The sequence below is a fragment of the Mesoplodon densirostris genome, chromosome 2 (assembly GCF_025265405.1).
Source record: "Mesoplodon densirostris isolate mMesDen1 chromosome 2, mMesDen1 primary haplotype, whole genome shotgun sequence".
In the NCBI taxonomy this organism is placed as follows: domain Eukaryota; kingdom Metazoa; phylum Chordata; class Mammalia; order Artiodactyla; family Ziphiidae; genus Mesoplodon; species Mesoplodon densirostris.
The window spans coordinates 145,972,097-145,987,393 of record NC_082662.1 but is presented as its reverse complement, the minus strand read 5'-3'; the positions used below and the strand labels follow the sequence as shown (position 1 = coordinate 145,987,393).

Sequence of the window (15,297 nt, the reverse complement as noted above, 5' to 3'; positions counted from 1 at the left end):
CCCTGGTCTGTGGGTTGTCAGGGAGGGGGAGGGTAAGGCTGGTTGCCAGGAGGGAGGAGGATGTGCTTGTCCAAGTTTGTAAAGTTCCTTTAAAGGACTCTAACGAATTTTCTAGGAACATCCATGAGGAGCTCGGGGCCCTGCCCAAGGTGTCATCTCCTCTTGCAGGTGGAGAATGGCTGTGTCTACGTGACCCTTCCGGGGCACCATGCCCACCAGCTGCAGCCTCTGCTTCCCAACCCGCCAGCAGCCCCTCAGCCCAGGCACTGGTGCCTAAACCTTACCATGGCAACATCTGACTTTTCCGACCACTATTTTTCCCTCTTTCCTGTTCCTTCTTTACTTAAACAAAACAAACAAACGAGCAAAAAACCCTTGTTGTGTCATATCTAGTCTTGTAAGTCACTTTAGGTTGCTCTTGGAATAGGCAGAGTATAAATAAATAAACTGGTTCCTGGAGTTCTCGTTTACCTTTCTTGAAGTTTTTACAGCAGTGATTTTCAAACATATTTTTTTCAGAGAAATCCCCCCTCCCTTTTTTTTGATGTGGACCATTTTAAAATTCTTTATTGAATTTGTTACAATATTACTTCTGCTTTATGTTTTGGTTTTTTGTCCATGAGGCATGTGGGATCTTAGCTCCCCGACCAGGGATCAAACCCACACCCCCTGCATTGGAAGGCAAAGTCTTAACCACTGGACTGCCAGGGAAGTCCAGAGAAATCCTTAAAAAAAATTTTTTTTTTTTAATTTTTGGCTGCGTTGAGTCTTCGCTGCTGCTCATGGGCTTTCTCTAGTTGTGGCAAGCAGGGGCTACTCTTTGTTGTGGTGTGCAGGCTTCTCATTGTGGTGGCTTTTCTTGTTGCGGAGCATGGGCTCTAGGCGCTCGGGCTTCAGAAGTTGTGGCACACGGGCTTAGTTACTCCATGGCATGTGGGATCTTCCTGGACCAGGGCTCGAACCCGTGTCCTCTGCATTGGCAGGCAGATTCTTAACCACTGGGCCACCACGGAAGCCCCCGAGAAATCCTTTTTCAAAAATGAAATATTTCATAGAAGCTCTACATATATTATATATACCTCGGGTATTGTGGGCTCGGTTCCAGATCACCGCAATAAGGTGAATATTGCAATAAATCGAGTCTCACAATTTTGGGGGGTCCCCAGTGTATATAAAAGTTATGTTTACACTGTATTGCAGTCTATTAAGCCAAAGCATTATGTATAAAAAATGTATTAAAAATACATAAGGGCCTCCCGCCCCACGGCCCACTCCCCGGAACCGGCGGCTGAGCTGCCGCCGCCTGCAGTGGAACGGCGACGGCGCCGCGGAGCCGCCGGCATGAGCACCCCCCGCCGCCCCGCGTCCCCGGCCCGGCCCTTCTGACAAGAGGTGTGAGAGGATTGCTGTTTTACTGCAATCATGGTGCAAAAATACCAGTCACCAGTGAGGGTGTATAAACACCCCTTTGAATTAATTATGGCTGCCTATGAAAGGAGGTTCCCTACGTGTCCTTTGATTCCGATGTTTGTGGACAGTGACACTGTGAATGAATTCAAGAGTGAAGATGGGGCTGTTCATGTTATAGAAAGGCGCTGCAAACTGGATATAGATGCCCCTAGACTGTTGAAAAAGATTGCAGGAGTCGATTATGTTTATTTTATCCAGAAAAACTCACTGAATTCTCAGGAACGTACTTTGCACATTGAGGCCCGTAATGAAACGTTTCCTAACCGTGTCATCATCAACGAGTACTGCTGCTACAGCGTTCACCCTGAAAATGAAGATTGGACCTGTTTTGAACAGTCTGCAAGTTTAGATATTAAATCTTTCTTTGGTTTTGAAAGTACAGTGGAAAAAATTGCAATGAAACAGTATACCAGCAACATTAAAAAAGGAAAAGAGATCATTGAGTACTACCTTCGTCAGCTAGAAGAAGAAGGCATCACGTTTGTGCCCCGCTGGACTCCACCTTCCCTTGCACCCTCTTCAGAGATGTCCTCATCCTGCAAGAAACCAGCAGCGCCGTTGGCTGTAGTGGTCCCAGACCCTGCGCTAAAGGAAGGGCTGAGCAGCGAGCCCCTCAGCACCCCGAGTGGGGTGCCCGAGCCCGCGGCTGGGACCCCTGACGACAAACTAGACGCAGACTACATCAAGAGATACCTGGGTGACCTGACTCCACTGCAGGAGAGCTGCCTGATCCGGCTTCGCCAGTGGCTCCAGGAGACCCACAAGGGCAAAATCCCGAAAGATGAGCATATTCTCCGGTTCTTGCGCGCCCGGGACTTCAACATAGACAAAGCCAGAGAGACCCTGTGTCAGTCTCTGACCTGGCGAAAGCAGCACCAGGTGGACTACATCCTCGACACCTGGCAGCCTCCCCAGGTCCTTCAGGACTACTACGCGGGAGGCTGGCACCATCACGACAAAGACGGGCGGCCCCTCTACGTGCTCAGGCTGGGGCAGATGGACACCAAAGGCTTGGTGAGAGCCCTCGGCGAGGAGGCCCTGCTGAGATACGTTCTCTCCATAAATGAAGAAGGGCTAAGACGGTGTGAAGAAAATACAAAAGTCTTCGGCCGGCCTATCAGTTCGTGGACCTGCCTGGTGGACCTGGAAGGGCTGAACATGCGCCACCTTTGGAGGCCGGGCGTGAAGGCCCTGCTGCGCATCATCGAGGTGGTGGAGGCCAACTACCCCGAGACGCTGGGCCGCCTTCTGATCCTGCGTGCCCCCAGGGTGTTTCCTGTCCTCTGGACTCTGGTTAGTCCATTCATTGATGACAACACCAGAAGGAAATTCCTTATTTATGCAGGAAATGACTACCAGGGTCCTGGAGGCCTGCTGGATTACATCGATAAAGAGATTATTCCAGACTTCCTGAGTGGAGAGTGCATGTGTGAAGTGCCGGAGGGGGGCCTGGTGCCCAAGTCCCTGTACAGGACCGCGGAGGAGCTGGAGAACGAAGACCTCAAGCTCTGGACCGAAACCATCTACCAGTCCGCGAGCGTTTTCAAAGGGGCCCCGCACGAGATTCTCATTCAGATTGTGGATGCCTCTTCGGTGATCACTTGGGATTTTGATGTGTGCAAAGGGGACATCGTCTTTAACATCTATCACTCCAAGAGGTCGCCGCAGCCACCCAAAAAGGACTCCCTGGGGGCGCACAGCATCACCTCCCCAGGAGGGAACAACGTGCAGCTGATAGACAGAATCTGGCAGCTGGGCCGGGACTACAGCATGGTGGAGTCGCCTCTGATCTGCAAAGAAGGGGAAAGCGTGCAGGGCTCCCACGTGACACGGTGGCCGGGCTTCTACATCCTGCAGTGGAAGTTCCACAGCATGCCGGCCTGTGCTGCCACCAGCCTGCCCCGCATGGACGACATGCTGGCCTCCCTGCAGGTCTCTTCCCACAAGTGCAAAGTGATGTACTACACTGAAGTGATCGGGTCCGAGGACTTCCGAGGCTCCATGACCAGCCTGGAGTCCAGCCACAGCGGGTTCTCCCAGCTCAGCGCTGCCACCACCTCGTCCAGCCAGTCCCACTCCAGCTCCATGGTCTCCAGGTAGCACACAGTGCGCAGAGGGGACGGCCCACCGCCTCGGGCCGCTGCCCGCCCGCCCAGCAGCCGCGTTGTGCGGACTCCTCTGGCCCTCTAGGTAGCACGTAGCTCTCCAGGTGGCAAACGTAGTCACTGACCCCGAAACGATCTCGACAGGTAGTTTTAACTCTAGCTCAATAGCCATAGGTTTTGTATACAGTGTGCACAAAATCCAACCAGAGCACAAGGGCTCTCTCTTCAAAGAAAAGTAGTTTATATACCAATTAAGAGGTTGACTTTGTCTCAAATGTTGATGCAAAAAATGTTTCCAAGCACCTCCACACCATCCCTTAGTGGATGAACTCCCCACCACCTGTCAGAGGTGACCCACCTTCCTCCTCAGAGCAGAAGCTGCCAACCTGTCCCCCGCCCTGCATCCGGCCCTCACCTCATCCCTGCCGGTGGTCGACGCGGTCCGAGGATTCAGTGACTGCCCGCTAGGCTCCTTTTCCTCTGAGCAGACACCGCTTAATCAGAAGGACTCAGAGGGAGCCTGTGGGCACCCCGGCCCGGCTCCGGGGCAGACGGACCCACTGTTTTAAAGTGGGTCTGGGGGGTCAGGGGCTCTCGCGGGCTCCCCACAATGCCAGGAAGAACACCGCCATCATTAAACATTATTTCCTCTTTCCTCCTTTCAAACCTTCTGGTACTTTGAGAGCAGGCTTCCTCTGTCCATGAACTTGGGCCGAGGGCGTCCTCTCCCTTTTCCTCCCGGTGTGTTGCTCTTCCTACCTGCACGCGTTAGTTCTGAACTCATTCTAGATTGGCCTCCCCTGGGCCCCTCACAGCTTGGTAGCATCAGAGCCCAAATGGTTCTTCTAGTCACTAGAAGGGTACTTGAGAGACAGTGAGTCCCATCTGCCGTTTTGAAACTGTCCTGTGTTCACTGTGTGGCCATGTCGGGACAGCCTGTGGCCTGGGGGAGCCCTGCTTCTTTGTGACAGGATATTGTGGGCATGTGTGTGTGTGCCTGCAGGCGTGTGTGTCTTGGGGTGGGTGTGTGTCAGTGGGGGACGGGGCGAGTAGAAACTTAGTTCAAGTAATGAAGGGTTCGATTGCATAGAAGCAGGTCAGATTGTGAGGTTGGTCTGCTTTTTACTTTTTCTTTTTGATTCCAATTACCAAGCCTGGTCTACCTTTTATTGGCCCTCGTTTTCTCAGCTTGTTATGGGAAAAGCAGGTTCTTTGCTAAATCTGTCCAGGTGTTGCCTTGGGTCAGTCTCCGTGGTGAATGAAGACGTGTGCCGTGGTGGGTGCGTGGCGGAGGCTGTGCTTTTAAGGATCTGGGCCAAAAGCCAGGCGGCCATCGTCAGCGTGTGATGGGCACGGAAACCCTGAGTTGCGTTGTTGTAAACCTGCCCTGGAGGTGTTAGGTGGGTGCCGCGTGGCAGGAGAGCTGTGTGGACGAGTGTGCGCCCGCGGGGAGGTGTCCGCAGGTCTCCGGAGGGGCGGAGCAGCCCTTCCGGGCAGCGATGCTCGGTGGCTGCCTGCACGCTGAGGACGTTCCTGGGCATCTCCCAGGGCTGCTGGCCTGTCCGGAGCACAGCTGTGCGTTTCCTTCACAAGAGAAGCTCACCACTGGCACCTAAAGGCTTGTTTCCAGAAAGCACAGTAGGGTTAAGTTAGTGCATCCGTGCTGCTTCCTGTTTCCAAATTCTCAGGACCTGAAGACGGTCCCGTCTCTCTCCTTCTCTGTCTCTTTCTCTGTGTCTCAGATGGCGATTTTGCTGACAGCTGCCAAGAAAACACTTCACTCGACAGTCCACATCAGCCCAGGGGCGCTTGTAGAACTATCTGAATTGCAGCCACCCCTCCCCCAGTCTGAAGAGCGGCTCTTTTTGAGTTGACTCAGAAGTGGCACTGTCTTATCCCCAAAGAGTTGAATGCATCCTTAAGCGTTCACAGCACATCACTGCACAAATACTTACAGGGTACTGCTGAGTACCCATCGCCCCGTCCTCCTTGGAAGGGGGCTGTGAGGCAGGTAGACTTCGATCACGCAGTTTATCGCGACTCTACTTCAGTGCCCTGCACTCTTTTTAAAATGCTGCTGTCATTTCACCTGTTTTCAGCACTAACGATCCTTTTGGTTTCCCCTCTATTACTAGTGTCTTAATTCACTTTCTTTCCTAATTTCATTATTTACGTATCAAATTCTGTAAATGTTTTGTAAACATATTACCTCACTCTTGGTAATACAATACTGATAGTCTTTAAAAGATTTTTTTATTGTTATCAATAATAAATGTGAACTGTTTAAAAAAAAATACATAAGGGGCTTCCCTGGTGGTGCAGTGGTGAAGAATCCGCCTGCCAATGCAGGGAACACGGGTTCGAGCCCTGGTCCGGGAAGATCCCACATGCCGCGGAACAACTAAGCCTGTGTGCCACAACTACTGAGCCTGCACTCTAGAGCCCGCGAGCCACAACTACTGAGCCCACGTGCCACAACTACTGAAGCCCACGCGCCTAGAGTCCGTGCTCCGCAACAAGAGAAGCCACCGCAATGAGAAGCCCACCCGCTGCAACTAGGGAAAGCCCGCACACAGCAACAAAGACCCAATGCAGCCATAAGTAAATAAACAAATTTGTTTAAAAATATATAGAGGGGGGAGAGATATGGGAACATATGTATATGTATAACTGATTCACTTTGCTATAAAGCAGAAACTAACACACCATTGTAAAGCAATTATATTCCAATAAAAATATATTCCAAAAAATATATATATATATAGAGAGAGAAAATAAAAATTTGTTAAAAAATTTTTATCACTAAAAAGTGTCAAAATAATTACAATAGTAACATCAAAGATCACTGATCACAGATCACCATAGCATAATAATAACAAAAAAGTTTGAAATACTACAAGAATTACCAAAATGTGACACAGAGACATGAAGCGAGCAAATGCTACTGGAAAAATGGCACCAATAGACTTGCTTGATACCGGGTTGCCACAAACCTTCAGTTTGTAAAAAACACAGTATCTGGAAGCACAATAAAGTGAAGTGCAATAAAAAATAAAATGATATATATATGTATATATATCTTGCTCAGTTAAAGCAGGAGAAGGACCCCGAGCACCCAGGCCCTGGCCGTTCCCTTTTTCCTGAGGCATCCTTACCAAGCCTTAACTCTGGAGAGCCCTGTTTGTAAACCACCAGTCTGCTCCATGGAAAACATGCTGCAATATTTAGTATGTTGATGCAAAAAAATAAGGAAGTGAGATGGTTTCTTATGACCTTTTGGACAATTTGCTAACTATTGGTGGAATGCTAAAGAATGAAATGCTGAAGAATTCACTAGTATCTAACAGAAAAGAACTGTGAACAAAAACAAGTCTTATTTACTCTTCTATTATAAAAGATAATCATTGTGAGTTTAAGTAACAATTTGGTCTTAAATATTACTGATGGAATGTCACAGTTAAATGTGGGTCCTGGATGTGAAATGTACAAGAAAAAAATTCAAAAGTCACGTTGGAACAGAGTTTTAACCGATAACTGACACAACATCTATATCAGCTGCCTCTGTCTCCCCCATACCAGTGAATTCCCCATTCCTCAAAATGCCTCCACTTTCCGGTCTCCCTCCTTTCATGTTTAACCCTCTTTCTTCTCAACTCCCAACTCCATGAAGCCTCTCGTAACCTACCTAGTCCAAACCTTGTAGCACTATGTCAAGCACAGGCTGCTCTGAGTTAGGATGCGGGCCTGGCTCCTCCAGGGAGGGGATAACGTGGTGTCTGAGTCACTTTGCACTTAATGGTCAGCCTACACTAGGGCAGTGGCACCAAATAACTGCCACCGTTATGCTCTAATTCTGCCTGGTACCTAACACAGTGCCAGCTTCTAAATTAATTCACACTTTTACGGCCGTGTTGGTATAAGTCAAATATATTAATATCATATATTAAAACATCTTCAGACCTAAAGTTAATTTTTTTTCTTCTGATTAAAAAAAAAAAACTGAAGCATTTTTTAAGCCTCCCAAAATTCTGTGGGCCCTTGGCACTCGGCAGGTATATAAGGTTACTGCTTGCTAGCTAGGTGGACTGGGCAATTTACTTAAATTCTCTGGGTTTAGTTTTCTCATTTGTAAAATGAGGATAATAATAGGACCCAATTTGCAAAATTAAACGTTATCTATTACTTGTTTTGCACAGTTAAAAACTGGGAAGCACAAAGGATAAGACCTTAATTTCTTCTTGTGCCCTGATCCAACCTCAAATCTAGTGTTTCACTGTACTATTGGCAAAAACAGACTTCCTATTTCAAAGGAAAAGCACCACAAAAAACAAATGAAACCAAACCAAAAGCCCTTTCTGAGACATCCAAGGACTCTTGCCAAGCACCAACTTGATGAGTTCACAGTAAATGAATCAGAGACACACGGCTTAGAGTTCCCTCTCAAAGTCCCAAGAGGGAAACAGGAAGGCGAGGATTTCAGAGAGCTCCTGGCTGTGCCAGCCCCGCTCCACCAGCTGAGCAAGAGATCAGAGTGTCCAAGAGCCCCTCAGACATCCTTCCCCTGGGCTCAACTCACATTTCTCATTTGAATGTGTCCTGCCCCAGAGAGTAGATGCCATCGACGGGCCCTGACAAGAAACCAGATAGTAAGCACGGCACCCCAAACCCACTATTTGGTTATTGCTTAATCCTCCACCTCTATTCCATTCATTTCTAGCTGAAGACAGGTAGGATTTCTAAGAAAGATTTGGGGGGGCGGGGTGGAGGTGGTGGATTGGCTCTCTGTGGATGATGTTTTCCAGGAAACTCAGCTAGCTTCCTGAGAGATGTCATACACTGGAACGTTCCCAGGGGCTGGCAGGGGAACTCTGGAATGACTCAAGTGAGGACCTGAACCAGGAAAGGGTGGGTTATGGCCTAAAACCACACTCTCCTCTCACTTTGTCAAACTGTGTCCATTTTACTTGCAGCTTTATCCCCTACCCCAATAACCAGGAAGACTTCCTAAATGTACTAGAAGCCATTTCCACCCCAGATCACGCTCACACTTCCAACACCTCATTTGCATATGCCGTTAGATTTTATTGACAACTGAGTGATCTGTGAATAGCTTCAGCAGGGTCCACTAATGGAATCTAATGAGTTGGATCGCAGCATTTAAAAAGATCTGCTCGAGGGCTTCCCTAGTGGTGCAGTGGTTGAGAGTCCGCCTGCCGATGCAGGGGACACGGGTTCATGCCCCGGTCCAGGAAGATCCCACATGCCATGGAGCGGCTGGGCCCGTGAGCCATGGCTGCTGAGCCTGCGCGTCCAGAGCCTGTGCTCCGCAACAGGAGAGGCCGCAACAGTGAGAGGCCCGCGTACCGCAAAAAAAAAAAAAAAAAAGATCTGCTCAAGATCCAGTTTGGTTGAGCCCCCCCAGAGCCAATTTGTCAAAAAGTCAGTCAATACACGTGGAGTGATCGTGCACTGCTAGCAAGGGCTTTTGCCAAGCACTGGTTAGTGCAAGACAGAGATAGATGTTAAAGAAAGACCTGACCGTGACTCCTAGAGATGGAGAAGTCAGGAAAAATATAAACGGAAGCCACAAAGAACTCCAGACACAAACATCTACAACCTGACTCGTTAACCTGTGTGGTCATGCCCAGCAGAGGCAAGTGTTCCACACTGTCTTAATCTGGCTAAGGGTCTAGAGGCAGCTTCTTCCTCTCTGCCCAAGCAGGCCTTTATATGGAGCACACAGTATCTCCAATCCTAAGTGGAAACAAAACAAGTTTGGCACTACCGCTCACCCGCTCTAGACATCCCCCCAGCCCCAGGAAGCAGGAGGGGCTTCCTGCCTAGAGGAGAGTAAAAGGCTCTCATCACTCAAAACTGGGCACCACGCATCCCACAGCAGAGAAGGGGAGCACTCAGCAATTGCATCAGCAGATCCATGTATGGACCCACCACCTGGAGAGTGGATGCAGAATTGTAGCTGGAGGCTGTGGTTTGCGGTGACCACTGTGACCCACTCTAATTATCATGCACCAGGAGAGGGCCTGTGCTGGGCGCTTTGGAGCACAGAGGTATATAAGACAGCCCTCCGGCCTTGGGACATCCTATATGAAGAGTCAACCAAAAGCACGAGGCTGTCTGCATTCAATGCCAAATGACTGATGTGCATAGTGTATCAGAGGAAAAGAAATAATAATGGTAACATTTATTGAGCGCTTCCTATGTGTCAGAGCACTATTCTAAATGGTTTATATATATTTAATTTTTCCAACAACCCATAAGGTGGGTACTAGTATTATTCTCATTTCATTGATGAGAAAAGTGAGGCTCAAGGACATTAAAGAATTGGCTTGGTGTCACAAGATTTTTAATGGTAGATCCAGGATTTAAGCTCCAAATTCCACTCCCCCAAGCATGTTTTTCTTAAGAGATGGGAAAGGACTCTGGGAATGAGAGGTGACAGAAGGCACAAGACTCTGACTCCTATTTTTGTTACTTATTTTTGATATAGAGGAGGAAATTCAATGGCTGAGTTTTAAAGTAGGAGCATGCCTTAAGAGTCGAGAGATCATTTTTGATGTTTAGTTTTGCAGTATTTAAAATCCTCAACGTGTGAGCATGCTTTTAAATTATATATTCAATATCTTGTAATAATTCAATATATATATATGAATCACTTTGCTGTACACCTGAAACAAACACGATATTTTAAATCAACTATATTTCAATTATAAAAAAATTATGAAGTGTGAGAGCAGTGGGCTGGGCCTGGCTGGCTGGGCAGGGGAGGAGCTGAGGGGGAAAGAGGAAGGGAGGGCCGGGAGGGAGAAGCAGCTCTCCTGGGGGCTGCCTGCGGGTCGCTGCGGAGTCCCAGGCTTGTCTCTGGATCCTGCGCTCCCTGATGCGGCCTCCGTGTCACAGCCGGGAAGGAGGATGGAGGGGAGAGGGATTCCGCTGGGGTGGGCGTGGGAGAGCGTCCTCAACAGCCTCTTTCTAAACCCCTCGGGGTCGAGTCCTTCGCGAGGCAGCTCTCTTATCCTGGTGGGTCCTGTCCCGCAAGGGTCCCGGGTCCTGACCCTCGGTCCTCGGAGACGGTGTCAGGCAGGACCCAGAGTCTCCTGAACCACAGCGCCATCGTGTGGCTGCTGACAGGTGCCTCTGGGGCTCCTCTGGCTCAGGTATCACGCGCTCTACCCACCTGTGCTGGTGGGGGGTTTCAGGTGGCTGTCTTCTGGCGCAGGGAGCCGAGAGGGAAAGTGGGCCTGCCTGCCGAGGCCGGGACCAGATTTGCCTGGCTCTGAGAACTGGCTTCTCAGAGCGTAGCATATTGGAAGGAATGATCATTAGAGCTGGGCAGGCCAGAGCCCTGCCCCCCTTGCTTATGAGCTTTTGTCCCTGAGCTTCTTGGGGCCTCAGTTTTCTCATCTGTTAAAGGGGCATAATAATACCTGGTGGAAAGCCTCTAGAACAATTCCTGCAAGCGGTAGGAGCTCAGTGTGTCATTGATGGTGCCATAATCCTCAGTCACCCCAACAGGTCTCAGTGCCGCTGAGACTCATGCTTGGCAGATGGCAGGTGTTCTGGGTGCATTGAAAACCACTAGGAATGCCTTCTTAGTGCCAGCTTAATAGTGGGATAGCCCCAGGGCTAAATATTTGCCTATTTTCATAAAAGATAACAGTCCAGTTGGTCTTGCAAACCACATAGGAACAGCTGGCTAATCTGTTCACCAGCCCAGGGGAATGCTCCATCTTCACCATGTACTTCTGCCTCCCACGTCTGCCTGAGGGAAGCCCTCTGGGAACAAACACATCCCACTTCTGAGAGGCACTGCAGTAGTGAGGGGGAGGCAATAATGCAGGGGATCCCACAGACCCAGAGTTCACTAGCCGGGTGAAGACCTGGGGCAAGTCACTAACTTCTCCAAACCCCTGTTTCTCATCTGTAAGTCAGACATCTTAGCTCCCAATTCCTTAGGCCTTGTGGAATTAAATGAGGTATTCATATAAAACACTTAGTACACTGGATTTAGTATGTATTAGCATCACCAGAGAACTTATTAAAATACTAGTCACTGGGCCCCACCTGGAGTTTCTGAATCAGTATGTCTGGGGTGAGGCTCAAGAATGTGCATTTCTAATTTGCATTTCACGAGATGCTGCTACAATCTGTCCCAGGACCAAACTTTGAGAAGGACTAACCTCGCATATACTAGACCTGCAATTAATGTTCACAGGGACTCCCCAGCCATCCAAGTACAAATCAAAAGGGAGAATGACAAGATATGGGGGAATATGAACCCAAACCCGATCAAGCAAAAGCTGCAAGCCCAACATCTAGCTGGCACCTAATGAGTAGTGAATAACCCCAACTTCCTTCCTTTGGTGAGCCTGTTCCTGGAGGTACACAGGCCGTGAGACAAAGACCCCACCTGCTAGGAGCTTCCACTCCACAGTCTCACCCAAACAGGGCAATGGCAGGAGGTCTGACACTGGACCCGGCTGCAGGCGTTGGGTTCAGGAGGTGAGGCTGCTGGTCCAAGGGATGGGAACCCAGTGTGTGAGCTCTGCAGCTGGGTGACTAAAGCCTGCTCCATGCCAGCTGGGCTTGAATCAGAGGTAATGGCCTGCTAATGGTTTTCAGAGCTCTGCCTTGGAGGTGTGGAGAGCCGTGTGACTCACTGAGAGCCGTGTGACTCACTGCCGTGCCAGCCGGGGCGACTGGAGGCTCTTGCATCCAGAAGCCTCTGCTCTCAGCACCTTTTTTTTTCTTTTTTCTTTTTTTTTTTTTTTTTTTTTTGTGGTAAGCGGGCCTCTCACTGTTGTGGCCTCTCCCGTTGCAGAGCACACGCTCCGGACGCGCAGGCTCAGCGGCCACGGCTCATGGGCCCAGACGCTCCGCGGCATGTGGGATCTTCCCGGACTGGGGCACGAAACTGTGTCCCCTGCATCGGCAGGCAGACTCTCAACCACTGCGCCACCAGGGAAGCCCAGCACCTTTTGTTTCATGTTCCTTCATTTATATTCATTCATTCTGCAAACACTAGTCAGGAACCCAGAATGTGCTGGGCTCTGGGAACACAGGCCCGGGTGAGGAAGACAGACTTGAAGGGGGAAGGACTGAAGGTGGGTGACCTCTCACCCATCCACCCCTCTCCTCATCAGGCTCTGAGTGGCAGGGGGTGGATGAGTCAGAGCTTTCCTCCAGGCTCCTGAGGCTCACGCCCTTTCTCATGGGGTCACAGAAAAAGCCTGATGAAGGAGAGGTTTTTGAGGTTAATTGCGCTGAACTTGGTTCCTGAAGGGATGTGGGATGGGGAAGGAGGAAGCATGGAAGATAGTGGCCGGGAGGACCAAGAGAAGATACCACTGACAGCTGCGGCCATAGAACTGGCTTGGAAGGGAAGGAGATCAACTTGGTTTCAGTTTGTTTTCTTGAGTTTTTTTTTTTTTTCTTTTAGAAGATGAAAAGGGAGTCAAGAAGCCCAGTGTGGGGATACTGGGGGATAAAAGTGAGGACGGAGAAAGCGTAAATGCTTCCTTGGCCCCAGCTCCCTTGAGCCTTCCTTCCCTGTTTCTCTGTCTCCAGCATCTCCCCTCTTCCTCTGGCCATCCTGTCTACCCTCTTGTCTCTTCAATGCCTCTCCATCCCAGACTACCTCTGAAGCTCCCGAGGAACAATTGAGAAGTACAGTGACCGCCAAAATTGCTCCCCAGACCCTGGCTCCACCTCTGCATCTGCTGTCCAGATTTTGCTTCAAAGTTCTGCGCGTCACTCACAACCAGAAAAGAAGTATTGATTAGAAAAGAAAAAGAAGTTGGGAATCTGAGTTGGAAAGTGGAAGGAGCAAGGGATCTCTTTCACATTCAGATAACGGCACTGTGGCTAGTGAGCTGTAGTGGGACATCAATACCAACTCCAAACCCCACTCAAATCCTGCTGAATTGAGGTCTGATTAAAGGCTAACTGATGGATGGTGACAGTGAAGTGACTTGTCTAAGGGTATTTGATAAAGACTAGTTCTTCTCTCCCTTTCCTCCTCCAAATTTCCTGGAGGTCCCAGGACATTCCTAAGACGCTCCCCACCATCATCTCTGTGGCCGTGGACTAGCTTTTAACCTCTTGTCCAATTGCCAGAGCCTAGAGGTGGTTGGGAGCTTTGGAGTAATGAGCCTGGGCTCTTACTAGCTGTGGGAACTTGGGAAGTATGTAATTTCTCAGAGTCTCAGTTTCCTCATCTGTAAAAGGGGGATAATAATATCTACCCAATGGGATGCTGTGAGGATTAAATGAGATAATGAGTGTGAAGGGCTTAACATGGTACCCAGAAGAGAGTATGTTCTCAATATGTGTCAGTCAATAATAATTCCAATAATATCTCTACTTGGACGACCTACAGGTACCTTACACTCGGTATTTCTTCCCCACAAACCAGCTCCCTGGCCTCACTTTCTAGTTCCCTTACTGGAGTTAGCATTCCTCCTACATGTCCTTGGTGGTCTGGTCACCTGGATTCTATTCTGTTCCTTCCTCGCGTGAACTTTCTACCATCTCCTCATGCCCAAGTTCAGCCTTCCGTTATGTTTTCCCTGGGCTCCCTGACATCAGCGTTCCTGTTCAATCCCTCTCCACAGAGCCACCAGATTTAGCTTTTAGATTATGTCACTCTCTTCCTCAGGAACCTCCACTGACTCCCCAGTGGCCACTACTAATGTAACTACACACTCCTCACCCTGACGGTTCAGGTCCTCCACACTATGGCCTGACGCACCCCACCACCCTCCTCCCTGCCCTTTCCCTCTCCCAACTCTTCCCCTTGGATGGGACATCACTGTCCCCACGGTAAAAAAAAAAAAAAAAAAGGAATCTTTTGATGCTACCCTCAACCCACCAATACACTGGCCTACACAGTCAAGGTTCTCCAGAGGAACAGATTTATATATAGAATGTATGTATATATACATGAATTGGCTCATGCAGTTATGGAAGCTGGCAACTCAGAAATCTGCTGAGCTGGCAGGCTGAAGACCCAGGAGCACCAATGCTAGATCCAGTCTGAAGGCCATCTGCTGTAGAATCAGGATAAGCCAATGTTGCAGATGAATTCCAAAGGCAGTCAGTTGGAGAATTCTCTCTTACTTGAGAGAGGCTGGTCTTTTGCTCTATTCAGGCCTTCAGCTGACTGGATGAGGCCCACCCACATTATGAAGGGCAATCTGCTTTGCTCAAAGTCTACCAATTAAAATGTTAAACTCATTCAAAAACACCCTCACAGAAACACCCAGAATAGTGTTTGATCAGATATCTGGGCATCCCGTGGCTGAGCCAAGTTGACTCATAAAATTAACCATCACCCCACTCATACTCCTCTCAATGTCTGCCCTCTTGAAAGGATCACAAAAAAGTCATCCACCTTGAAGAGTTCTATGGGGCATTTTGCGTCCCAGAAATATTTACACTGTATCTCTAATTGTGAAATTTCAGCACTGATTTCCCACGCAAAGGAAGTATGATTTTGAGTGGGGTGTAGGGGTCTTTCTGAAGCCTGTGAAGAAATCACAGCACACTGGCATTTCAGCCAGCTGGCTGCTGTCCATGGCTGACATTCCTGCTAGGCTTGGTTCACTCTTTTGCAGCTTTGCAGATAGTATGTCCAAGCACAGCTGTAAGAAAAATTGTGAAGTAGAGCAAAATACAGGGCATGAAACCAACCAGAAACCACCAA

The 15,297-nt window shown here is 49.1% G+C and overlaps 1 protein-coding gene across 1 annotated transcript; it reads left to right on the top strand.

Annotated features, from left to right (window-relative positions):
• The first annotated feature begins 1,264 nt into the window (after positions 1-1,264).
• Positions 1,265-4,228, top strand: LOC132484501 (SEC14-like protein 1). Its single transcript, XM_060091099.1, has one exon. The coding sequence runs from the start codon at positions 1,423-1,425 to the stop codon at positions 3,568-3,570; it is 2,148 nt and encodes a 715-aa protein (XP_059947082.1). The 5' UTR covers positions 1,265-1,422; the 3' UTR covers positions 3,571-4,228.
• The last annotated feature ends 11,069 nt before the right edge of the window (positions 4,229-15,297 follow it).

What these genes read in the sequence shown, in the direction of transcription:
- LOC132484501 (XM_060091099.1), top strand. Translation starts at nt 1,423, where the DNA reads ATGGTGCAAAAATACCAGTCACCAGTGAGGGTGTATAAACACCCCTTT.